General features: G+C 41.6%; 1 protein-coding gene across 1 annotated transcript; it reads left to right on the top strand.

The window, feature by feature from the left end:
* LOC134578921 (carboxylesterase 5A-like) lies at positions 1–26903 on the top strand. Its single transcript, XM_063438014.1, has 13 exons — positions 1–89; positions 6084–6288; positions 9900–10038; positions 10709–10842; positions 18465–18618; positions 18724–18837; positions 19786–19881; positions 20727–20867; positions 21361–21438; positions 23653–23800; positions 24332–24481; positions 24572–24644; positions 26050–26903. The coding sequence occupies exons 1-13, from the start codon at positions 29–31 to the stop codon at positions 26237–26239; spliced, it is 1683 nt and encodes a 560-aa protein (XP_063294084.1). The 5' UTR covers positions 1–28; the 3' UTR covers positions 26240–26903.
* The last annotated feature ends 260 nt before the right edge of the window (positions 26904–27163 follow it).

Genomic DNA, 27163 nt, shown 5'->3' with positions numbered 1-27163 from the left:
GTTTCATGTTTTCTTCACAGCAACTGAAATGGGGATCTTCATCCAAACTGTTGCTTTGTGCTGTCTGACACTGAATGTCTTTGTAACAGGTAACAAACAATATACAGAATATCTATTGGATGTCACAAGAAAGGATTGTCAGATAAAATCATATTTTATAGCATTACCATGAGACATTGTTACAATGATTTTTCTTACTTGATGTGTGGATTGCAGGCACTAAACGCTGAATTGTAGAGAATTGAAAAATTAAAAAAAGCAGGTTATCATATATACAACGGGATCTTGTACTTACTAAGTAAACAATAACGCACTGGAGAAACTATCTAGAAATATCAATATCTTCCCTTTTTTATCTGGTTACGGATTCATGTAAAAAGTAATGTTATTTAGAAATCGGAAGTATACAAGAATCAACCATATTTTATTACCCGTATAACATGCTAATGATACAATGTAAAGCCAGAAATATAATGTATAGTCAAGAATATAATGTAAGTTAGGAATATAATGTGCAGTCAACAATGTATAAATATTGGATACATGGATTCCAAAGCTCAGAGATCTTGCCGAGACTCTTGTCTTTGATCAAGCATGTGTATTGTGTCAATAAACAAGTCCTTATAACAGATCCAGGTTTATGTAAGAATTACAGAACCACACACTGTACAGCAACTGCACTTACTATACCCAGGGCCAACCCAGAAAATTGACCAGAGCATTTTTAAATCTCAGCGGCCCAGTGGGAAAGGGGCTGGGCCAGACAAGGTGGGGTTATTGTGTTATCACCAATGAAAAGCACCCCCACCGCCCCAAAGTGAGTTTGTCAGTTCAATGCTCTACCAGGGCAGCCCATGGAGAGTGAGAGAGAGAGAGAGAGAGAGAGAAACACTCAATAAGGCTTGGGCAGTATCACTGTGACAAAGCGGCTTCTGATATATGTAAAACGAAAGATATATACTAGTGAGAGCACCAGAATAATAAAAATAAAGTTTAATCACAAATCCAAAAGGAGCAGAAATCTTACAAAATCTCTAAACCTGAGAATTATTCTCAAATATCTAGAGCAGTGGTTCCCAAACTGTGTGCCGTGGCGTCCTGGGGCACCGCAACGGGCACACAGGGAGCTGCAAGTTATTTTCCCGGTGCTGTGATGATAGCACCAGGAACTGTGCTCTCCCCTGAGGGAGGAGAGAGGACTCAGGGGAAAGCTCTAACCTGCAGCTCTGCCGGGTTCTCCTCTCGAGAGCTCAGAGCGTTGCCGCGGTTACCACAGCAACACTCCGAATCTAGCGAGAGTGAACTTTAGCAGCTCCTGAGGGATTGCAGGAAAAGGTAAGCAGGGAGAAGGGACATCAGTTTAATTTTTAATAAAAAAATTATATGTATATTTATTAATTTGTTCTTCTACCCCCACAGATCCCACACCACACATTAGCTCCCCAATACACACACACTGCCCCCCCTACATACACACTGCCCCCCATACACACACAATTATCCCCATACACACACTACCCACCAATACACACACACTGCCCACCAAAACACACACACTGCACCCACACACACACACACTGTACCACTCACACAACCTGCCCCCCCCCACACACTGTACCCCTCATGCACAAACTGCCCCACATACACACACACTGCACCCCTCACACACAAACTACATCCTTCACAAACACAGTGTACCCCTGTAAACACACACTCCATCCCTCACACATGCACACTGCACCCCTGTACACACACACGCACACTACAGCCCCTATCCAGGCAGACCCCAGGTAAGTTGTCAAACTGTTTTTAAACAGGTTGACTACTTACCCTGGGAGGGCACTACGTCACTACTGGTACTGGTACCATAACCACTGCAACATAATGTCACACATGCTCAGTTACAGAAGACAGTCTCACACACACAGGTACAGACAGACAGTCACAAACACACACAGTTAAAAACAGTCACACACACAGTTAGAGGCAGATGGTTGCACACACACACACACACACACACAAACACTCAGTTACAGGCATACAGTCATTCAGACACACACCATTACAGGCAGACAGTCACACAGACACATGCAGTGACAGGCAGACAGTCACACACACAGTTACAGTCACAGTCACACAGGCAGACAGTGCCACACCCAGTACAGTTACATACAGGCAGACAGTGACACACACAAACAAACAGTGACACACAGGCAGACAGTGGCACATATGCAGACAATCTGTGATACACACACAGGCAGACAGTCACACACACATACACACACACAGGCAGACAGTGACACACGGGCAGACAGTCACACACACACACACACACACAGTTAGTCACATACACACACGCAGACAGTCTCACACACACACACAAACACACAGGCAAACAGGCAGACACACACACACAGGCAGACACACACACACGCAGACAGGCAGAGAGTCACAAACACACACTTACCTCTTTCCATTATTGGGTTAAAGGGGGAGTGGCAGTGCAGCTCCTAGAGATTAGTTATGTGCAGCAGTTAACACCAGCCATCAAATAATGGACGCTTTTAGCTCCACCCCCGCTGCAATTGTAGCCCCACCTCTGTATCCCAACAAGCTCTGCCTCCGATGCTCAGTAAGCTTTGCCCCCGCTGCTAAGTAAGCTCCGCCCCCGCTGCCTTGCTATTTTCTTTCATAGACCCAGGAGGAGAATAGTGAAATCCTGCATGCGGGTACCTGCTTTAGCTCCCCCTGCTCACCTGTCACCCGGCCATGTGCGAGCTGTGTCAGGGTCGGCCACATAGCGCCCCCTGCTCCATGGTGCCCTATGCAGCCACACAGCTCGTACACCCCTAGGGCCGGCCATGACTGAAATATAATCTGTAAAGTGCTGAGTACACCTATTAGTGCTATATAAATAAAATATACATACACTGTATACATACTGCACTTACTGTACCTCCCTCTGCTGTAATGTAACCTGTGGAAAACAAAGTGCTGTAACTTGTAAAGTCCACATGTTACAGTTTTATGCATGAAATGTACAATCATTTGCTAGTGTTAACAGTGTTTAAGCAAATGAAATGCGATCAGGTAATGATTAAACTTGTACCTAATTAGTTTATGAGATCAGGTACAGATTAAACTTGTACCTAATTAGTTTTTTGGAATACTTAGTGAAATAAATAAGAAGACTGCAGGTCTTGGAAAAAGTATACTGAGTTTAATATTTGATAATTAGTTTAAAAAAAAAAAAAACAATGTGTATTCCTGATCCTATATCGTGTTAAAAAATACAAGAAAACTCACATTATTGAGCATGTTAACCAGCGCTAGCTCACCCTCGATTTGCCTCCTCGGCTCATCAGAATTGATGATCTCGGTCAATCACAATGCTTTCCCATGGGAGAGCATTGGATTGGCTTAGATTCTCAATGCTGATGATTTCAGCCAAGGGGGCGGGGCGGGGGCGGGGGTGCAGCCAAACTCATAGAGCTAGGTTCAGTGTCTCCATGCTCTAGTGGCCTTCTGAGGAGTGACCACTAGAGGTGTTCCTAGGCTGCAAGCTTGCAGGGACATGGTATAGACACCAGAACAACTACATTAAGCTGTAGTTGTTCTGGTAACTAACTACAGTGTCCCTTTAACACAATTTGATGCTACATATCAAACAATGTGGGGTAATTTGTTGAGATAGCTGCGCTTATTTTCAAAAATATATGTAGGAACGAACAAGATTTGAAGAAGGGCTTTATATATGTTTGAGAGCATGATACAATGGCACAGATAGAAACTGAATAGCATACAGTTCATCCTGAAGATTGTATAAGGATTGATGCAATCAGATGGGTGATGGCCACATTCTGGGTGTGAGTAAAGCAGTTGTACTGGCAAATAACAGACTGGAATAGATTAAAGAAAGGCATATACAAGGACTGATTTTCACTGAAGGTGTTTCTAGACCCAAGACTTGTTATATATCTATGAGACAAATTAGTCAAAACACCTTAAAGGAACAAGATTGTGTTAGGAATACAAACATGTATTACTGACACTATAGTTCTGAAATACATATTTAGGTGACCCCCACCCTCTGTGGTATAAAAAGGCGGTTTACTTTACTTTTCTCCACTGCAGCACCGCTTGCCCCTCCTCCTAAGATAACCTTGACCATCTCAGCCAATCCAGTGCTTTCCCATTGGAAAGCATTGGGGGATTATTGCGCATCAATGCATTTCTATGAGGAATGTTTAGCGCCTCCATGCAGAGCATGGAGACTCTGAACTTATGTGCTGCACATGTGCAGCACTGGACTAGGGAGCACCTCTGCCACTCGCAGCAATTTAAACACTGCCTTTTCTCTATAATGGCCGTGTTTACATTGAGAAAACTGCAGGGACAGGCAATAGACACCAGAACCACTACATAAAGCTGTAGTGGTTCTGGTGACTATAGTGTGCCGTCAAACAACTAGAAGAAACAAACAACATATATTTATGTGCAGGACTGATGTAGCCTTAGCGTTGGGAGGGAGGGGGAGATTTTATAAGGTGAGATGGCTGTAGGTGTGACCTGTGGGCCATGTTCCAGCTAAAATGGCTTGCAGCTGATTTAATTTAATCTGGCAATTAAACTGTTGGTTGGACAGATGTAATTTGAGATAGGAGTGACTAACACACATGTCTTTTTATGGTCTGATATAAACTTGATCTAGCACAGACATGGTAAACTGCTGGTTGAAACTACTGTTGGACAACTCCCATAACTCTCTGCCAGCCAGAGGGCAGAACTGCTTGAGGGTGACACAATTTGAAAGATCTGATCGAAGAACAAAGACATCTGATCTGATCAAAGACATCAAGCCCAGAACCCATAACAGGATTCCATATTTAATTCAGAACCCTTAAATGGATCTGCACCAGTTACGTTATGGCATTTACCCTACACCCTTTTATAAATCAGAAACATAGCTACAAACGTGACTAGCTAAGTACATATTATTATTATTTGCATACCTTAGAATATGAATTCAAGGCTTATTTCCTTCTTAAGCACAGCCCTAATCTCTTCATGTGAGCTACTTTGTATCAGCATGTGTAGCCAGCTGTTATTAGTCCATTTCCCACTCAGTCAGTTAGACTTCTACAAAAAGAGGGGAGGGATTGTAAAAGCTGCCGATAGCAGTTCTGCAACATTTGCAAGCTGTTTTTTCATAACGTCCAAAAAAAGCATGCAGAAAAAAATACAATACAAGCAAAAATAGATTGCGCCAATAAAACAGTCCAATATATTTAGAGAATGCTTTTGTGCTTCCTAATTAACGGCTCTCCAGACTTCGACTTGTAATCCAATATATGAAATAAAACAAAGAGATGACCGATAATAGTGCAATATGTTTAATACTAGGTGTGGACTCACAACACAGATATGAAAACTAGCACTCACATTTGATGGAGCTATAGACCAGCATTAAGTAAAACGGTATACAGCGGTATAATCCCCACTGGCGGATATGTAGCTTTATAGATCAATATCTCAGTTTGCAGATAAATATACCGAAAAAAAATATAAAAACAAACAATAGTGCTCACTGTGGTAAAATATAATGACAGATACAAATAATAGTAATTTACTCACATTTAGTTGAGCATTGATATTGCTCAATTAATAGCGCCCTGGGTGGTATAATCCTCACCAGGGATATATTGTCAGGTAATTCTCCAGAGAGTTATCCTCACCAGAGTACAGATGCAGGGTGGATACTCCAAGGAATAGGTGTGTCAGCAACAGAATAAAATTTATAAAAAATAATAAAAGCATAAAAAGCAAAACCAAACACACAAATGAGTGGATGCCAAATATACTTTAATGCTAAAAAACAGAATAGTAAAACAACACAATGCGTTTCGCCAGCATAGGGGCTTCTTCAAGTGTAAAAAATACAAGTTTGGGAGTATATTTATATATTAAAAAAAGTTAAAATAAAATCAATGGAGTGTTTCTTTAATTAAGATGCTGGGTGTGATGAATGATATAAAATGAATTAACAATATGTCTTCACTTAATAAAAACTATATTATCTGCAGGAAAAAAGCATGATCAACCATTGGTGAACACAAAATATGGGAAACTACTTGGGGATAGAGTGACGGTAAAGGGGACAGACAGAACAGTAGACACTTTTTATGGAGTCCCTTTCGCAAAACCACCAGTTAGGGAATTGAGATTTGCTCGTCCAGAGCCCCCAGTACCTTGGGACTCCTACAGGGATGCAACTAAAGACCCACCCATGTAAGTATGTAATCCAACTCTCTACCAACTATGTTGGGTTAACTAATGCTAAGTATGTTTTTATTTTCAATATTTTATTGTAGCCTGGATTTGAACATTTTCCAAAACAGCCCCTAATATGTGACCAGTCGACCAACTAGTCTTGAGAACATATTCATATTTGTGCCCTAATGTTTATGTCCTGATGAATTTTCATATCTGGCTATGCCTGTTGTTATTGGAACTGCATTTCTGAGTTATATGGAAATGTGTATGGCACATCTGTCCGATACATCGGCTTATCAATTACTTAAAGAAGACCCTACCAAGATCTTCTTCAAGGAATTACAACAACTTGCTCAGACAGCCTTAACAGATAAAATAATCACACAGAATGAATTCAGATACATTGTTTCACAATCTAATATAACTATAGCTACCTTTTATTGTCTCCCCAAGGTGCACAAAGACATGTGCAAACCTCCGGGGAGACCTATTGTCTCTGGAAATCATAGTCTTACTGAGCGAGAAGGCATTTTCCTTGACAAAATACTGAAACCAATGGTACAGGAACTCAGGTCCTATATACGAGATACCAAACAGACCCTACTCGCCTTGGAAAACCTAACAGTGCCCCTGTACACGTCTGTAGCGAGTCTAGACGTAGTGGCGTTATATAACAATATCCCCCACGAGAAGGGCCTGGCTGGAGTAGCTTACTTTCTGGAAAAATCTGGGACATTTAAAGAACAGGAACAAACCTTTATTCTGACCCTACTTAGATTTGTGTTAACGCACAATTATTTCACCTATAATGGGAAATATTATTTACAGACTAGGGGCACAGCCATGGGATCATCTTGTGCACCCAGCTACGCAAATCTATTTTTGGGTTGGTGGGAGGAGACTATGGTGTTCAATATGTCCAACCTGCATTTTGTCTCATCTATACACAAATGGTATCGTTACATAGATGATGTCCTGATTTTCTGGTCAGGTTCTTTTTCAAAATTCGAAGAGATGGTAGAACAACTCAATCAGAATGAAATTAATCTTCAACTGACTCATGTTATAGACGAGAAGCATTTGGTCTTCTTGGATCTCAATATCAATATACATGAGAATGGAGATGTTAGCACCTCATTATTCAGGAAACCAACAGCAACAAATAGCCTCCTACATTGGCAGAGTTACCATCCGTACCATCTTAAAGCCAACATACCATATGGCCAATACCTGAGAGCTAAGAGAAACTGTTCCAACCAGGAAGATTTTGAGAAGGAAGCCAGGGGACTTAGAATGAGATTTAAGTCACTGGGCTATCCCAATAGAATTTTGAAAAAAGCTTACCAAAGAACCCAAAGGGTGGACAGATTGGAGAGCTTACATAGACCACCCAGAGAACCCTCCACAATCCCTAGTGTGACCAGATTCATTGGCACATATGATAAACACTGGAACACAGCACAACAAGTATTCAACAGGAATTGGCCGGTACTGCAATATGATACCAGTTTGCACAATACTCTTACCAAACAACCTTCAATGACTTACAGACGAGCGAGTAATCTGGGGGACATTCTAACACATAGCCATTTTAAACCTATCCTCAAGACACCTCCTACTCGTACGTGGCTTCAGACAACCAATGGTCTTTACAGATGTGGCCATTGTAAGGCCTGTAATTTCATATTACCTACAAAATCTGTCTTGAACAAAAGGACCCTAAAAGAGATAACTTTTAATGCCTTTGTTAACTGTAGTTCCACCAATGTGATTTACATTATAACCTGTGAATGTGGACTACAGTACATAGGCAAAACTTACCAACAGCTGCGTAGAAGAATACTACAGCACGTTAACTCTATCACTAATGTACATATTGAAACTCCAATTTCAAAACATGTAAGAACCAACCATGCTTCCAAACCTGAGGTCTTAAAATTTCAGGTGATACAGAAACTTTCTTTAAATCACTGCAAAGGCGACATTAACATTGCTTTACTAAAAGCAGAATCCCGTTGGATCTACCTTTTTCAGACATTATATCCAAAAGGACTTAATGAAGAATTCAACTTCACCCCATTTATACATTCGTAACGCATCAGAAATTTATTTCTTTTATAATTGATCAATTTTTGATTATTTGCATTTATTCATTTTTCTGTATATACACTTTTTTTTTATTTTTCTCTTAGGACTGGTAATTTTAATCTCACGACCCATATACCTTCATATGGGGATTAGGAATGTAGTTCCCTTATGACATGCACCAGGCTCATGAATAAATAAAAATGTACACACTCCAGTGTATAAATATACTTTAGGTAATTCATTTTTCTTGGTTCAGTAATCCTCTCAGTGGACTTGATCCTATGGGGTACAATCACTGTCATTATTTATTTAACAGTGTCAAACCACCTCCTTAGCATAATGTTACATAATGTTGCAGTCTATCTTCACTGTAGACATTGATCACTATACAAATTGTTATTTTTTGCAACTCCTTACAGGAAGATGCAGCATTGGACTTTCGACTGAAACAGAGACTGCACAATGACTCTTAAACAAAGTCACTTGTCTCATATGTCTTTTTTATTTGCCAGATGTTTTCATTACATATCAGTTTACTATTTCGTTAAAATATGATATGGGCCGATTTTCAACCCGGCCAGAAAGGGTTAATTTTTCTTAGTCCGTAGTCCCTCCTATCTCCACAGTGGCTAATGATATTTTCCAGCCAATAGGAAGGGAGGGCGGGATATTTAAAACCTGTGATAATTTTTAACCGGTTCCCCTGGACGAGCCGAGCAATCGGCGAAACGCGCGTCGGGACGAGCACCTACTAGCTAGTTATGGAGTTAAATCTAAGGGACAGACAGAATTTCTATCTATTGCTCCAGCTTTATCACTAGTTCTAGTTCAGACATACTTAGCTTGTTTTGCTATTTAGTTAGCGTTGCAATCGCCAGAACGTTCAGCTATTAGGAGTTATGTGTATTCACAGGGCAGTTAGGGTCTAGACATCGGTGCATATTGATCGTTTTGCACAGATCTCTCTACCTAGCTTTTAGCCGCATTATCAGCTCCAGGAGACAGATAGCAGACGTTCTTTTTCTTACAAGAGACAGGGAGTCTTCGTACCAGCACTGGGGGAAGTTGTACTCTGGGGTGGTTTGACATTTGATACTCATGCTAGTAGTTGAAAGGTTAAGACATTTTGTCTCTCTACACTAATTTAATTTAACTAAACGTTTAACCACCACTCCACTCCTAGTTTAATCTACCCCCAAGTGGCTTTTGATTCTAGGCTATATTGCCACTCTTGTTAGCGGATTCGATGGGCAGTTGATTACAGCTTCATCGGACTCTTTAATTTATTGATATATTTTCATTTACCTTTTGGACATGTTTTAAGCTTTTTGTTATTAAAAGTTACGTTTTAATTTAGTAATTCACTAGACTTCAGTGTTCATGGGTTGCTTCTATTGTATTGGCTCCAAGCAGGAAGTTGAGAATGAGGCACTTGCTTTGACGCCTCTTCCCCTCCCCTTGACTTGCTAAATACTCATTCTTTCTTGTTTTTGTATGCATTTCTGAGTTATGTTCAATGTGTATCCCATGCGGTCCAGGTGTTTACAAAACATTTCGATACTGGAACATTTTATGGAGCTTTCCAAGATAAAAATTGAGTTTCCCCCTGTTTCCGAAGACTGTCTATATCTGAACATTTTCACTCCAGCAGACAGAGAAAATAATACTCCATTACCAGTAAGTACTGATACGTGAAACCAAACTGCAAATAATTCACGTTAATTACATTGTGGGGTTACTTATTAAAGCAGGAGGGACAAAAAAAATCTGTATTCCTAACACTATAGTGCCCTCTGGTCCCCCTTCCGGCATATAACGAGTTATATAAACTCTTCGGTCACTTACACAGTACCAATGCCGATGTCCATGGGTGCTGGTTCGGCACTCCGCCTCCTCCGACATCATCCATTAGGGACACCTAATGAACATGCACTGTGAGCACCACAAGGCATTAGGCCTACCCAAAGGAAAGTATTACCTCAATGCTCTCCTGTGGGGTTTTACTGACGCAGGATGTCCTCATGCAGAGCGTAAGGATATCCAGCATGGTTTAAGGGGCTCAGAGTTCATTAGAATCAGGGAAGTGCCTCTGCTGGCTGTATGATAGATAGTCTTAGTCCTGCAAGGTAATTATTACAGTTTCTGAAAAATTGCATTGGTTTACATTGCAGGACTAAGTGAGAAAGGGACATTGCACCAAGATCACTTCAATGAGATGAAGTGGTCTGGATGCCTATAGTCAACTGAGCTGCCATTTTTCTTTAATATATTTTTAAGGTGATTTGTGGTTTAAAAATTAACAACTTCACTCTGTTTTTAAATACATTATTCTATATTTTCTATCCAGGTTATGGTGTTTATACATGGCGGAGCTTTGGCACTAGGTGGAGCAAATCTATTTAATGGAGCTGCACTGAGTGCTTACGAAGATGTAGTGGTTGTAGTTATACAGTACAGACTGGGAATTACAGGATTCTTTTGGTAAGTCGTAATACATGAAACCAATATGTATGGATGTTTTCCAATGTGCAGATTAAATATTATTTTATAATCTGCTGTTTCTCTCTTTTTTTTACATTAGATTCAAGGCCTCTTCTTTTTAATTAACCCCCGCTACCTCTCCTGAGCTCAGATTTGCGGTGTATGGCTTACTTCATTGGTTTCATTTGTGAGCTGCTCACTGTCAGCCAATAAGCTAAGACCGGCACTGCAGAGCTGAGCTCAGGAGAGCTAGTGAAAGTTACTCCTAGGTTTTAGTAATGATGGAAAGCGATGCATTGGAAAAAAGTCACAGTGTTCAAAATAGACTGCGTAAAATTGGAGAGGTTTTAGAGTACTACTGGCACCATAACCACTATAGAAAGCTGTAGACGTTATGGTGTTTGAAGTGTTCCTTTTAATTCGGGAAGTCTTGTGAACACAGTCTTCCTCAAGCATCCTTTTTATCATGGAAATACTTAATACTTAATGATATTTTTTCACTTGTGTCGTATTTGTATATTATTTTCACTTTTAGATCTAAAGTGGTTATATTTCTGATTATTCCCATGAATCTCAACCAGCAAACAGTTGGAGATTTTGAATAGTACCTGTGGCGGCAGCAGCCTTATTTAACCTGTATTTTTATTAAAGCCTGTATGTATCCCTTTAAGAACCAAGGGTACGCAGTAGTATTGTACTGTGTGTTTAACGTGTTCGCATGGTGGCGGTGTAAAACCCATCGGCATGCAGGTAATCGTTCCACGAACAGGGATTTCCATCCCTGTTCGTGAAACAAACAAACTACCGAATAGAGACCACCCTCAGAGGATCGTGTGGCTCTCGTTAAAGGTTGCAACATTGTTGCAAACGGTGAATTAAGAGGATTCCGGGTGGCCGTCGTTCGGCTACCGACAACGCGGCGGTCGGCCATCTTGGATCCTTTGTGAGCCCAGCGGTGTTCGGTCGTCGAGTGTCTGGAACTAAAATCGGACGCTCGGCGGCACGAATACCGCTGGACTTCCAAGCCGTTCGGGAGCCCCGGTCTTTCGGTATTGGTGTCTATGGGCTCATTCGGTAGTTTGGGGAGAACTTTGAAAATAAATGTAATATGTGCGGCGTTCGGTTATTTAAGCTGGGATCGGAGCGGCACTTTCAGCACTATCTGCCGAATGCCTGTTCGCCCAAATCTGCCGAATAATACTCTAAATATATATTTTAATGTCAAAGTATGTTTCTGCTGCACGAGGGGATAATGCACTTAATGGTATATCCTGGTGGGAGGGTCCCTCTCGTGCAGCAGTGTATTATGGGGGAAATGTCTCTCTGTTCCAGTCCCCCACATAGTCCCCTGTTCCTTCACCCCTGAATTGTCTGTTGGGAAACCCCTTGCATGGGAATTCCCATAAATACTGCAAGTCTGTGAATAAAACCTCAGTTGACCTCCAAGCTATGTGTCGTCTAGTTCTTGGAGGGAAGGGATTGTAACTACGCTACCTGTCTTGTACCTGTCTTGGATTGCTGTTCCTGTCTACCAGCGGAGATACCTTGGATCATACCTCTACTCCGCTACAATTGGTGGCAAGCGACGGGATCGTAACTACACAGCAAGAAGCGTTCGGCAGGAATTGAAATGAACTGAATGAAAAGAGAATACGAATCCGTGAGCTAGACCATTCGGATGAGACCGGAGTTCGGGAATATACAGAAACATACGGACAGCCTGTGAATGGAAACGGATTATACCCTTTTGAAACGGGACACGCTAAAAGAGTTACTAGAAGCGAGAGGGAGGATAGCAAGCAACAAAACAAAGGCTGTCCTGATCGCAGAGCTCATGGAAGGAGACAGAGTCGCAGCTGCTGCAGCACCTCCGAGGGAGGAGGAGGAATCCGAGTTTGCCAAGGAATATAGGAGCAGGATGGCTCTATTCCCACCAGCCCTAGCGGAGCAGATGGCAGACCGGGTTTACAACGATGTTCAGGCGTACCTCATGCTGCGAACGACGCAGAGGAACCAACAAGCGGGGGAAGGAACCACAACGTCTGTCCCTACCCCGCCAGCAAAAGCAAAAATACCTTACCAGGCATTTAAAGCATTTATTGATACAGAGGGGGAAATTGATGGCTATTTACAGGACTTTGAACGGTTGTGCCAGCTGCATGCCATCAGCACCGAAGACCAAGTGCCCTTGCTAGCTGGTAACCTATCAGGCCGCGCAGCGGATGCCTACCGAGCCATGCCGGCGGAGGATATCCGGGACTATCAGAAGGTAAAACAAACCCTTCTCGCACGGTATGCCATTACACCTGAGGCATACCGAATACAGTTCCGGGCACTGCTCAAACCCGACAAAGACTCGCATGCAGAATTCGCACACCGGCTACAGCGTGCAGCTACCGGGTGGATTGAGGCAGCGAAAGCCGTCACGTCCCAAGAGATCATGCAGTTGTTGGTGCTGGAACAATTTTTCAAAAGCTTGTCCCACGAACTACAGAACTGGGTAAGGGATCGTAAACCCTGCACCTTGCAAGAGGCCGCTAAGCTAGCGGATGAGCATCAGGACACCCGGCGGGAACAGCGCTCATCCACTAAAGTGCAATCCCCGCCAACCTTTCCCCGACCTACCCCAGTAGATTTTCCCCGACCAGGAGGGACCTACCATTATCAACCCCCCCGGTACAACAACAGGGCACATATCCGGTGCCATACCTGTAACCAGCTTGGTCACGTACAACAAGATTGTCCCCGAAACCGGGCCAGACCATCCTGGACCCCTCAACGACCACCTCCTACCCCTCGAGCCACAGTTCACTGCTATCAGACCAGAGCATTGGCTCAACCTTCCACCCCTACTCAAATGGAGGAACCCTTGGGCACCCTCCATGAAGTAAACCCGGTGCAGGCGGCATCTGACAACCGCCAAGGCCACCGACAAGTGGTCCATGTAGAGGGAAAGCGGATGGAGGGATTAAGAGATTCCGGGGCCACCATCACTTTGGTACGGAACCATCTAGTGGCCACGGAACATCTCACAGGGGACTGTATTGCAGTACGAGTTGCAGGGGGAGCTATTTACAAAGTGCCCACTGCTAAACTACATTTGGACTGGGGAGCGGGGGCAGGACAAATTGAAGTGGGGATGATGCAGGACTTGCCTGCGGATGTTATTTTGGGGAATGATTTGGGGGAGCTAACCTCCGCTTTTGTTACACGACCCTCTCCACAAGAGGCTTACCCGGTCGTCACTCGTCAACAGGCTCGCACCACGGCACCACACATCGACTCTGAGGCTTAGGTAAGCCCGGCCCCTCCTAATCACACTGTGTTACCCTGGGATGCCCCATTAGAATTTGGTAGCGAGGTCACCCTAGACCCGTCCCTACAGGTTTACAAGGACCGGATAGATAAAACCAGAATGGCATAGAGGGGGAGAGATATGCTTGGGATAAGGGGTTATTATACCGGTATGCAGAAAAAGTAGTAGCTGGATCGATTCCCGTCCCCATCAAACAGTTAATTGTGCCTCGAAAGTATAGGCAAGAATTAATGCGAATTGCCCACGACATTCCCCTGTCCGGCCACCTAGGGATCAGCCGAACCAAACATCGGCTGCTACAGAATTTCTTCTGGCCAGGGATATCCCAGGATATTAAGCATTACTGTAATACCTGTGATACCTGTCAGAGAGTGGGGAAAAGGGGGGACCGATACAAGGCCAAACTCCACACCCTACCCATAATCGAAGAGCCCTTTAGCAGGATAGCGGTAGACATAATCGGACCGCTGAAAAGACCGAGCCCCTCTGGCAAGAGATACATATTGACCGTAGTAGACTACGCCACCAGGTACCCCGAAGCAGTAGCCCTGACGAATGTACACGCCGAGACCATAGTAGACGCCCTTATGCGCATATTTACCCGTATGGGGTTACCCCGGGAGATTATTTCGGATAGGGGTACCCAATTCACGGCCGAGGTCACTCACCAGCTTTGGAAAGTATGCGGGGTCCAAGCTATCCTTAACTCCCCGTACCACCCCCAGTCCAATGGCCTCTGCGAACGTTTCAATGGAACGCTAAAACAAATGATCCGCACATTCGTAGACACCCAGAAGGACTGGGAGCGGTTCTTACCCCATCTACTGTTCGCCTACAGAGAAGTTCCCCAAGAGTCCACCGGGTTCTCCCCTTTCGAATTGTTGTTCGGAAGGAGAGTAAGGGGTCCCCTAGACCTAATCAGAGAACACTGGGAGGGGGGAACGACCACTAACGGCACTCCTATCGTACCCTATGTGTTGGAGTTCCGGAACCGCTTGGAGGAATTAACCCAGGCTGTGCGTAACAACCTCCAGGCGGCTCAGCAACGCCAGCGCCGATGGTATGATAGGGGAGCCAGGGACCGCAGCTTTCAGGTCGGCCAGAAAGTGCTAATCCAACGACCCGTCCCTACTGATAAGCTGCAGGCTTCCTGGCAGGGCCCATTCAAGGTGGTAGAGCAAGTCTGCGATACCACCTATATAATTGGCCCCTGCGCCGGGACCGGAGGCAGACGCATGTTCCATGTGAACATGCTGAAACCCTACCGCGAGCGCACGGAGGAAGTATCCGCCATCTGCGCCTCGGCCGCTGAGGACGCAGATAACCTACCCCTCCCTGACATGCTAGCCCGAGAAACCCTACAAGAGGATCTAGCAGCCGTGCAGTTAGGAGAACGCTTGAATCCCCAGGAGAAAGCCCAGGCCCAAAGTTTAATTAGGGAAAAAGGAGCCACTTTTTCCAACCTCCCTGGATATACCCCGTTAGCTACCCATCGAGTGGAAACCCTAGATCCGACCCCGCTCCGTCAACCGCCCTACCGCATTCCCGAAGCAGTGAGGGGGAACATGTACAAGGAGCTGAAGGAAATGTTGCAGTTAGGGGTAATTGAGCCTTCGGATAGCCCCTGGGCATCCCCAGTGGTACTCGTGCCGAAGCGGGATGGAACTACCCGCTTCTGCGTAGATTACCGGAGGCTCAATGATAAAACCGTGTCCGACGCCTATCCCATGCCCCGGATAGACGAGTTATTAGACAAAATGGCCCGGGGCAAATACTTAACCACCATTGATCTTTGCAAGGGGTTCGTCACCCCATTTGGCCTGTACCAATTCAAGGTCATGCCATTTGGGATGAAGAATGCCCCGGCCACCTTCCAGAGAATGGTGGACCGACTATTAGATGGGTTTCAGGAATACGCTTGCGCCTATTTAGATGACATAGCCATCTTTAGTTATTCCTGGGCAGATCACCTGAACCATATAGGGGCCGTACTAGACCGCATCAGAGAAGCCGGACTAACCCTCAAACCCAGTAAATGTCATATAGGGATGGCAGAGGTCCAATACCTAGGACACCGAGTAGGCAGTGGCCAACAAAAACCCGAACCAGCCAAAATAGAGGCCGTAGCTAAATGGCCAACCCCCCGCACTAAAACCCAGGTACTAGCCTTTTTGGGGACCGCAGGGTATTACCGAAAGTTCGTACCTAACTACAGCGCCCTGGCCAAGCCCCTTACCGATTTAACCCGCAAGAACCTACCTAAGTTAGTAGTATGGGCCCCAGAGTGTGAACAGGCATTCCAACTCCTGAAAAATGCTCTTGTTAATGCTCCTGTGTTAGCTGCTCCTGATCCAACTAAACGCTTTCTAGTTCATACAGACGCTTCAATGTTTGGATTGGGAGCAGTACTGAGCCAGGTCGGAGCAGATGGCGGCGAACATCCGGTGGCTTACCTAAGCAGGAAACTTTTACCCAGAGAAGTAAGCTACACCGCCATCGAAAAGGAATGCCTTGCCATGGTGTGGGCCCTCAAGAAGCTGCAGCCCTATTTGTATGGGCAAACTTTCTCGCTGCTCACAGATCACAACCCGTTGGTCTGGCTGAACCGGGTGTCGGGGACAATGCCAGGCTGCTGCGCTGGAGCTTAGCGCTGCAGCCATTTGATTTCAACATCCAATATCGCCCGGGGAAGCTAAATGGAAATGCCGACGGGTTATCTCGACAAACTGAACTGGACAAGTGATCTGTGGGTATTCCTCCAGACATCCCCAAGCCGATCCGTTGGGATCATACTGTGTATGCTGGCTTGGTTCTGGGGGAGCATTGTGGCGGCAGCAGCCTTATTTAACCTGTATTTTTATTAAAGCCTGTACGTATCCCTTTAAGAACCAAGGGTACGCAGTAGTATTGTACTGTGTGTTTAACGTGTTCGCATGGTGGCGGTGTAAAACCCGTCGGCATGCAGGTAATCGTTCCACGAACAGGGATTTCCATCCCTGTTCGTGAAACAAACAAACTACCGAATAGAGACCACCCTCAGAGGATCGTGTGGCTCTCGTTAAAGGTTGCAACATTGTTGCAAACGGTGAATTAAGAGGATTCCGGGTGGCCGTCGTTCGGCTACCGACCACGCGGCGGTCGGCCATCTTGGATCCTTTGTGAGCCCAGCGGTGTTCGGTCGTCGAGTGTCTGGAACTAAAATCGGACGCTCGGCAGCACGAATACCGCTGGACTTCCAAGCCGTTCGGGAGCCCCGGTCTTTCGGTATTGGTGTCTATGGGTTCATAAGGTAGTTTGGGGAGAACTTTGAAAATAAATGTAATATGTGCGGCGTTCGGTTATTTAAGCTGGGATCGGAGCGGCACTTTCAGGGAATGTGCGCCCCGACCCCAGCTATCTGCCGAACGCCTGTTCGCCCAAATCTGCCGAATAATACTCTAAATATATATTTTAATGTCAAAGTATGTTTCTGCTGCACGAGGGGATAATGCACTTAATGGTATATCCTGGTGGGAGGGTCCCTCTCGTGCAGCAGTGTATTATGGGGGAAATGTCTCTCTGTTCCAGTCCCCCACGTAGTCCCCTGTTCCTTCACCCCTGAAATGTCTGTTGGGAAACCCCTTGCATGGGAATTCCCATAAATACTGCAAGTCTGTGAATAAAACCTCAGTTGACCTCCAAGCTATGTGTCGTCTAGTTCTTGGAGGGAAGGGATTGTAACTACGCTACCTGTCTTGTACCTGTCTTGGATTGCTGTTCCTGTCTACCAGCGGAGATACCTTGGATCATACCTCTACTCCGCTACAGTACCTTTGAGTAGAAGGCTTTAGTTCATAGCAGGGGCTTTGAGTGAGCAAAATGGGATACATTTAAATGAAATAGCTCACTAAATTAAGCTCAACTCAATTCATTATGTCACTTTGCTCTGCAGTGTTAAGTATACTATATATAATTCCATTGTACTAATTGTGTACCTTCGTGGCTTCAAAATTGATGCGACTTTGATTCAAGGAGGAACAGAAAGCCACGGGTAACCATACGATAAATAGTAGATTATCTATATATGTAATATATGTAATAAAACTGGAGAATCATTTTTATCTCATTGTTGTATTATCCCAATTGGGTGCCCAAGATGATAAATCCATAGTCTGATGATCCTTCTTTTTTATTGAATACCACTTTCTTATATACACAGCACTGGAAACATTTTGGTAAAGCTGATACAATGTATCCTGGCTTAGACTCAGCCCTTGGTGTTATCACACTGATCTTTCACTGTCCCTGTTTCCTTCTTCTTTCTAAGTTCTGGGTATGATGAAGCACCTGGGAACTTTGGGTTTTTGGATCAAATAGCAGCTCTTCAATGGGTCCAGGAAAACATTAAGGATTTTGGAGGAAACCCACAGTCTGTCACCATATTTGGGATATCTGCCGGTGGTATTAGTGTTTCTGCTCTGGTGAGTGTTCTCTGATTACTGGTATCCAGCACCACATCCACAGGTAAAACAATAATCTTCTAATTATTTGTGATCATTCTCTCCCTGTCTGTGTTCTATTTCCAGGTGTTATCTCCATTATCCAAAGGCCTATTCCATAGAGCCATTGCAGAGAGTGGGACTGCCTTAATGCCCGGACTCATGACCAGTAAACATGAAGTTGTAATTTTTCTCCGAAATGTGAGCATTACTTTTTGTATTCATGTGGACAACACAGCTCTAAAATCTAACATAACATCTAGCGTATATAGTCTGTGGCATTCAGCTGTTACGGGAAATCAATTAACAAAATAATTTTCTTTGGAATCCTTTCATTAAATTGACTTCCCTCCTGCAAAACATAATTAGCCTAAATAAGTGACCAGAGTTCATAGTGGAACTGGCGATCCTGTGTAGAGATTGGATGCCAAGACAATCGGATGTATTATTGGCTAGTGGAGTTGGATTTCTTCCTTAAACAACTGATATCTGAGAATTTATCTGTGCCCTCCACCTCCAAAAAAAATCATATTAAAGGGTTTATCCACTAGCAGGAGGGCCAAAGCAGCCAATCTGGAAAATCTTGTCTGTTTTTGATATTAGATATTAGACCAGAGCATGGTGAGAAGATTTAGATTGGCCAATTTTTTTTTCCTGAAAATAGAAAACTTTTCACGACACACAAATTTCAGTCAGTGTCCTTAAGGATCGGCAGAAATTCAGAACCGAGGTTCTGATTCAGGAACCAAATCAGAAGAATAAAAAATCCTGGCTGATCACCCAATCGTTCCCGACAAATCTCCAAGACTAGAGTGTTTGTGTATATATGTCTATCTCTCTCTTTCTATATATATATATATATATATATATATATATATATATATATATATTACATTTGTACTTCGGACAATTGCAACTTGTATTTCAGACAGTTGATCTTAAGCCTTTTGAAACAGAAATTTTAAACAAAAATGATCTTTATAAAAGCAATTTTTTGTTTGTTTTTATATATTCAGTTGATCAGCAAAAAATTACTTTGTTCTTTCAGTGATATTCCTCTAATTGCATCAAAGTGAACTAAAAAATGACAATTCAGTAGGACAAGGTATTCTTGATTGATAACCAGTTATGTACGTTTTTGGTTTTCAGCTTATTGCCAATATATCTGGCTGTGATCCTGTATCAATGGTGGCTTGCTTGAAAGAGAAAACTGAAGAAGAAATTATTACGATATTCGATACCATGGTAAAAGATAATCATGTGTTTTCCACAAAAGATTCTTGTTTAGAATTTACCAAATTTAAAACAGTCACAATCTCTTAATGGGAACATGTCACTTTGCTTATAGCGATAGCTCCCCTTTCCTGACTCCAAAAGAACACTATTGAAAATGTACCGCTGTGTGGGAGCACATTTGTCCACATTCCATAACACTCAGTCATTCCTTTCATTCACACACAAAACATTGGAACTCAAGGTAGTTTGAGTCTTGACAGTCCGACTCAAAAATTAATGATAATTAAACCAGAAGTATTATTTAAAAAAAAATCCCACTGGAAGGTGATCCTGCCCCGGCTCAGATGTCTTACAGATTTTATTTTCCTTTTTGGCAAAAAAAATTCTTCTTGAATGAAACCCAGCTTTGATGTTTCAAGATCTGGTTGTCCATGGCCATCCATGTTTGGTGTCTGAGGGTAGACTGGGAGAAAGTAGCATTTTGTTACTCTCCCTGCAATTTTTCCCCCCTTATCACTTCTTCTTAATACCACAGATAATTTACAACACCCCCTTATCATGGGAAGTAACGCGGGAATCAATTGTAGAAGCACACTATCTCCCAGATCTCTATGGTGTGAGGGAGCACAATTATGATGTATTGAGCCAATAGTTAATTTAACATGTGTGTCTCCATTTAAGTGTGTAGGGAGATGAACAGAAACAAATGTGGCTGTGATGAAGTTGGATATGGCTACGTGAAGATGAAATGTGAGAGGGGTTTGAAATCTAGTGTAGGGACACAGAACTAAGTGGGACACGACCGGACACATTTTGATACAAATACCATAATATTATATTTTCTGTCTGTACAGAGACTACTGGGGTTACCTGGATGTGTAGATGGTGTATTTCTTCCGAAACCTGCAGAAGAAATTTTGGCAAATAAGGAAAGCAACAATGTTCCACTCATAATTGGCAATACTAACCAGGAGTTTGGATGGATTATGCCTCTGGTAGGAAATTTCTACATCATAAATATTTTAAATACCATAAAGACTCAAATGCAGTTTATGTAACAAATGTCACACATTTATAAAAAAAATCTAAACAAACTGAATTAATATAACACAAAGGCTTCTTCAGTAAAAGTGGCGGTACTCATAGATGGAGGATTTGGACAGACAAAGTATCTCCAAGGTTCAAACAAAGAAGTCACATGGATCAAACCGCAAGACAAATAAAGGGCAGGGTGCATAAACAGTACAGGAAGATATGCTGTTAATAATAAATTATCAGGTTTTCATGGATGGGCTGAAGTTAAACGAATACCCTTGTAAATATTACAGTATTCTGAGTTAACAGATTATGGGATGAATCCAATAAAAAAATAAACCAGTCAGGGATCAGCATTCAGGGCATGCTACACGCGAGAAACAAAATATTGCTTGATATCTTCCAAGGTAACTAGAGCCTGATAACTAACTTTAATTTTACTTCTGTGACCAGGGGATGAACATCAGTGGTTTAGAAGAAGGATTGGAAAAAGACAAAGTTCAGTCACTCCTGAAATCCATTTCTATGCTGGTAAGTCAAATTTACTGTACTGATACATTTCCCATTATGTGTTATGAGGATATTTATGGGGTCATACATATTAAAAATAATATTTTCATAAAAATGATCAAAAAATGTATTTAATAATTTTTATTATATCAAAAATATTTATTGTGGCACTGTTCCCCGATTAATGATTTAAAGCTGAGAATTACCCACTATTTTAATTCTGCTAGGTCCTAGAAGAAGTTTCACTAGAAGATTTTATCTCACACAGTAATCATAAATTAATTATAAAAATATAATTTATTGTGACAATAATAATAAAAAATAATATATGTAACATGCGTGACAATCAGTGAATATTTAGGTATAACATAAGTATATAATATGGCAGTGGTTTTAACACAATATAGACAGCTTAAAGCAACAGTTATGTATGCAACAGTTGTCAACAAAATTAGGATTTACGACAGGACACAACTTAGAAATCACTTCACAGAACACAACAGCACAGCATAAAGCAATAAAAACTTTGGCTGACAGTCAAATCACACTGAATTAACTCACTGCTGGCTACAATCCTCATAGGCAAGATATCCTATTATATTGCAATTTGTATGGCCACAATAATTCTCATATCAGGTCATTCACCATTCCCAAGTCTATCCAATAAGAATAATTCTAACCACATTTTACGTTTGCAGAATTTTAATTTTCCTAATTAAGGCTCACTATTTCTAAGTTACATAAGCTAATATATATATTGGATAATTGCCTAGTATTCTATTGTTAAAGTTAAAGTAATATAGAGTTCATTGGTCCACCTGCAGGAATGGAATTACAAATTCTATATATTATTAATGAATCATGACTCCTTAATTGTTGGAATCACCAGCTTTTATTCAAGTATATTCTGCCTTTTAGTGAAATCAATTAATTTAATTTAATGTAATGAAATCAAATAAAACTAGCATAATTACCAGTTGTAGATTTTCTATCAGATGTATATTTATGTCCCAGGAACTTTGAATGCAAGTATGATGAGAGAATTATATGAAAATATATAAAAGTTTTCAATTCTGAAGTTGTGTTAGTTGGAAAGTATAAAGAATTAGGTGTGTCCAGCTTTGGATCCAGATGTCAGATCTTAGCTGTTAGATGTGAGTCCAAGAGAGTGTTTAGAGTGTCCCAGAGTCAGAATGCGTCCTCTCTTCCCTTTGTCCTTATTTTTTAAAGGGGAAAATTATCTGCACGTCACTAGTTGATAGGACCAATAGGGAACCGTCGGTGTGTCTTCCCCACAGACTATCATCTAGATTTTGGTCAGTAGATGGCGCAATTACATCACCAAAAATTCTTGTCAGGGGTTCTATTTACCTTTTTGTATAATGGGTTAACTGAATTTGGTAATGCGTTTGTTGTAATTTTGTTCTCTTTATGGCTACTATTCGTCACAGAAGCGGATCTTCAAAGCGTTTTCCCAGTCTGAGTGTCTGGCACATACCTTTAAATTTAGCTTTCTGACATGTCTAAACTCTTCTTCACCTCTTCTTTACAATGGAACTAGTAATGTTCCGTTAAATAATTTTTTAGAAAGTAAAATTAATTGCTTAGTGTTCTGTCATTTGGTGTCTGGTTTTCTTGTGTGAAACTGTAGTTAAGATTACACATATTCCACTAACATTAGTACATAATATGATCTTGTTTCATTGATATTATATTCATGAATATTCTATATTATTAACTTAGTACTAATTATATATGATTAATATACTTATAGTAAGTTATAAGTGGATAGTGTGTACATATAGCATTCAACCCCCCTTTTGTTTACATCAGTCGCATTCCTTAGCTCAGACTTGAATGCATAGAGTTACTGAAAGAGAAATTTGTGTCTATCTTAGCATTCTGTTACAAAATGGAGTCACGTATGTTCTGAGGGTGACTGGCAATATACACTTTTAATTTCTATCTTAAAACAAAATGTCTGCCAGTATAAATATACTGACAGTGTATCTAGGAGCGGACACATCAGACAAGACATATCCTCCTTACCATTGCTGGTCTCTGTTTGGAATAAACTCCATCAAGCAGGGACAGCCAGACCTCCAACTCAAAACCCAATGAGCAACACAAGATAATATTATTGTTAAATCACTGACAGATACATTTCAGGAAAGGTCAATGCAACAATATTAATAAGACACATTATGAGCTACCTTTTAATCTTAAACATCACAGGAATTGAATGAAGAATCCATCCCTTTGATAATGGAGGAATATTTTGGGGACACAAGTGATCCTTTTGAAATCCGAGACAGGTTCCTGGATTTGTGTGGTGATATAGTGTTTGTTATGCCAGCTCTCAAGACAGCAAAATATCACAGAGGTAGGTAACAAAGTATCCTGGAGACACTGTGAAATTGATAAAACAGATAAATGTTCTCAATCCAAGAATTTAACTTGACAATCAGCATACAGAAAGCATACAAAGAATGCTTCCATTTCTCCTCAATTTTTCCAAGTGCAAAGGACAGACCTCACAGCAATGATTGACAGGGAGCTAAGATGGCGTCTCCCAGTTGTAGGATACAGACGATGAGTTCTACATTTATTTCTATTTTTTACAACTTAGAAATACACATTTGTTACATATAATGGATAAGTAAACTTAATATTAAAAAGTCTGAGCAGTGACAGTTCCCCTTTAATAAAAATAGAAGGGAAAGCACAATTAGAGGCTATAGATTGATCAAATTCAGAATAGGATCTTATTCACAGGAGACATCTGAAGAGCTGTCTGAAACCTTACCTCCAATCACATGATATAAACTATATTATTATGCATTTTTAAACTTACATCTCACATGATTATTGCTTTTGTTTTCTCTCTGAATATGCCCTTTTTGTCAACTGCTAGATTCTGGATTTCCAGTCTATTATTATGAATTTCAGCATCGGCCAGCAATCTATAAGGATAGAAAACCAGCATATGTTAAATCAGATCATGGAGATGATGCATCGTATGTTATGGGAAGCGCGTTCTTAACTCGTGACACCCTGTTCAACGGTAAATAATGCATCTTTTCAAAATGATGCAGAAAACTTGATTTTGAAAGCTACTATGAAGTTAAACATTTTTCAAAAATTATTTTTGTAGTCCATGCAACAGAGGAAGAAGAAAGGTTCAGCAAAACTATTATGAAATATTGGGCCAATTTTGCTCGAAATGGGTAAGATTTGACTGTGTCATTGTATTTCCTTCAATATACAGTTTCAGAATTTTTCTGAATAAAGTATGTAACCATATGTTATGGACTGGCCTCAGAGGGTAAAGAGTTGGGAGATTGATAATAAGGATGAAAAGAACAATGTTAGTGTGATTTACTGCTTCCAAAGAGTTATTCGACTGAAATAAATCAGTCAAGAAAATTTCACAACAAATAGCAGGCTTAGGTCAGGGATTGTCACGTATTCATCCGCTTATAAAAATGTGGTTAATGACATTTACTGTCCACACTGGAAAAGTTGTGCCGAGCAAAAAAAAGGCCGGTTACAGCCTATCAGATCTAGAGGAGGGGTATTTAGGCCCAAATCTCATCCTGCTCAGTGCCCTGTCGTGGTTTCCCTTGTGGTTGTCCGAGAGCGCGTTCCTGTTTATAGTTTTCTACCTGGTTTTTGACTTTGGTTTTGTTTATTGACTTCTCTATAGTCTGGTATCCTGACTCCAGGCTTTCCTCATCGCTGTGTCCCTTTCTGTGTTCCCTGACCTCGGCTAGTATTTTTGACTATTCTTTGTACATTAAATCCGGCCATTCTAAGGACCGGTAATACGTTACTTATTTGTCATCCGTGCTGTACAGTTCTACGTGCTGGATCAAACAGTAATCCTGACAGGGATATAGCTGCAGGCATAGTCAGAATCAAGCGAAAAGGCCAGGCCAGGCAGCAAAGAAGAATCAGAAAAGGCAGGTCACAACAGAGAATCAGAGAGCAACCTATCACAAGAGACATAAAACTAAATATCACAAAAAGGTGCAAAGGAGATTGTGGCACCATTTTATATTTATCACTGCACACAGAATATTGTGTTGCTTTAGAATTAGGAGGCTGATATCAGAGAGAGTTACAAGGATATGGGAACGGAGGCAAACAGGGTAAGGACACGATGTATGCCAACTGAGATGCAGGGTGACAGAAGAGAGGTGGGAAGGGGATCCAATACAGTAAAAATATTTGAAGAGTGCGTAAAACAGGAGAAATAGGTTGGTGAGAGTCAGTAATGTGGTAGAATGAGGAAAAAGGGGGAACATGGGAGGCTGATGGGAAATAGTCTCCTTTTATTTTACTGTATAGATCTAGTGTATATATGATGCTAATTACACCATCCCGGTACCTATGCATTTTTTATTTATACCCTATTTATGCCATTGATCCCCAAACAAAATGATGTATATTTTATTGTGCTTATATTGATTCTAGATAACTTGGGTGTCTTGGGTTTGTTTAACCTAAAGATTTTTATATCTGTTTAAGGTTCCAATAATCGTTAACAGCATTTGTTTCAATCATCTACTGTATGTCATTTGTGTCAAAGAATAGATGTTGATCAAACTGTTTTGGTCTTCTTATCTACAGAGATCCCAATGGACCAGGTCTCGAAAAATGGCCACGATATCACGAAAACGAAGCTTACATGCAACTTGCCTTGGAGCAGAAACCTACAGAAAAGTATAAACCAGACAGGTTTGTTTTCTGGACCAAAACTCTTCCAGAGACCATTCGAAAAATGTCAGAGGAACAAAGTGAAGAACGTGAAGAACTGTAGATTTGTTTTTGATCAGCTGTCACCCTTCTCCATGGGAAATTACAGAAATCATCAAGTCACTGCTAAGTAGTTCGATTTCCATTCATCTTGCATTTAACTCTACCACTGGCTCCCAATTCAGTCCTCGAAGATTCAGGATTTAGGGATTTGCCAGCTTTGCTGCTGTGGGGCCACTGACAAAACTTTGACCACTTCTATCTTAGGTCTTAAGACAAGGTTGGACAAAAGTTGGTCTATAACACACATTCCTAAGCTTCCAAATCTCTACATAACAACCATCCACCATAAACCGGCCAGGTAGCATAGGTAGCTATGGACTTGATATCATCTCATTGTTAAGAAAAATATAGAAGGTTGGAGGACTTCTCTCCAACTGGACAATCTGCAGGAAACCAACACAACATTGCACTGAATTGGATTATTACACACATTGCATTGGACAAGGAGAAAGAGAAATATGGTTACTTTTTCTCGCTTTCCACATTCTATGTTCTAAGACAGAGCGTATAACAGTGATAACAGGAAGTCAAGATGGAGGCACCCAGTTCCAGGATAAATGGATGGATTCCTACCTTTCATTTAATCTTTAAGGCCTCACAAGCACGTATTTGTTACATATAGGGTGTAAGTAAATATAACGTAAAAAGTAATGCTAAGTGACTGTTCCCATGTAAAAGAGTCATTAAAGTTTGAAATACTGGTCTATAACTTTTGTTATAAACTTTACTATATTTTTAATTAATGCTTTACATCCTTTATGCCTCAAAAATGCGAATTTAGTAGCAGTAATGTTTTTTTTAACTTTACTGTGCCTTCAACAAAAAGTACTTTAACCCCTTAAGGACCAAACTTCTGGAATAAAAGGGAATCATGACATGTCACACATGTCATGTGTCCTTAAGGGGTTAAAGGAATGGTCTAACC

This window comes from Pelobates fuscus, chromosome 12 (genome assembly GCF_036172605.1).
Source record: "Pelobates fuscus isolate aPelFus1 chromosome 12, aPelFus1.pri, whole genome shotgun sequence".
Taxonomy (NCBI): Eukaryota; Metazoa; Chordata; class Amphibia; order Anura; family Pelobatidae; genus Pelobates; species Pelobates fuscus.
Note: the sequence above shows the minus strand (reverse complement) of the source record. Positions and strands in the feature narration are given on the sequence as shown.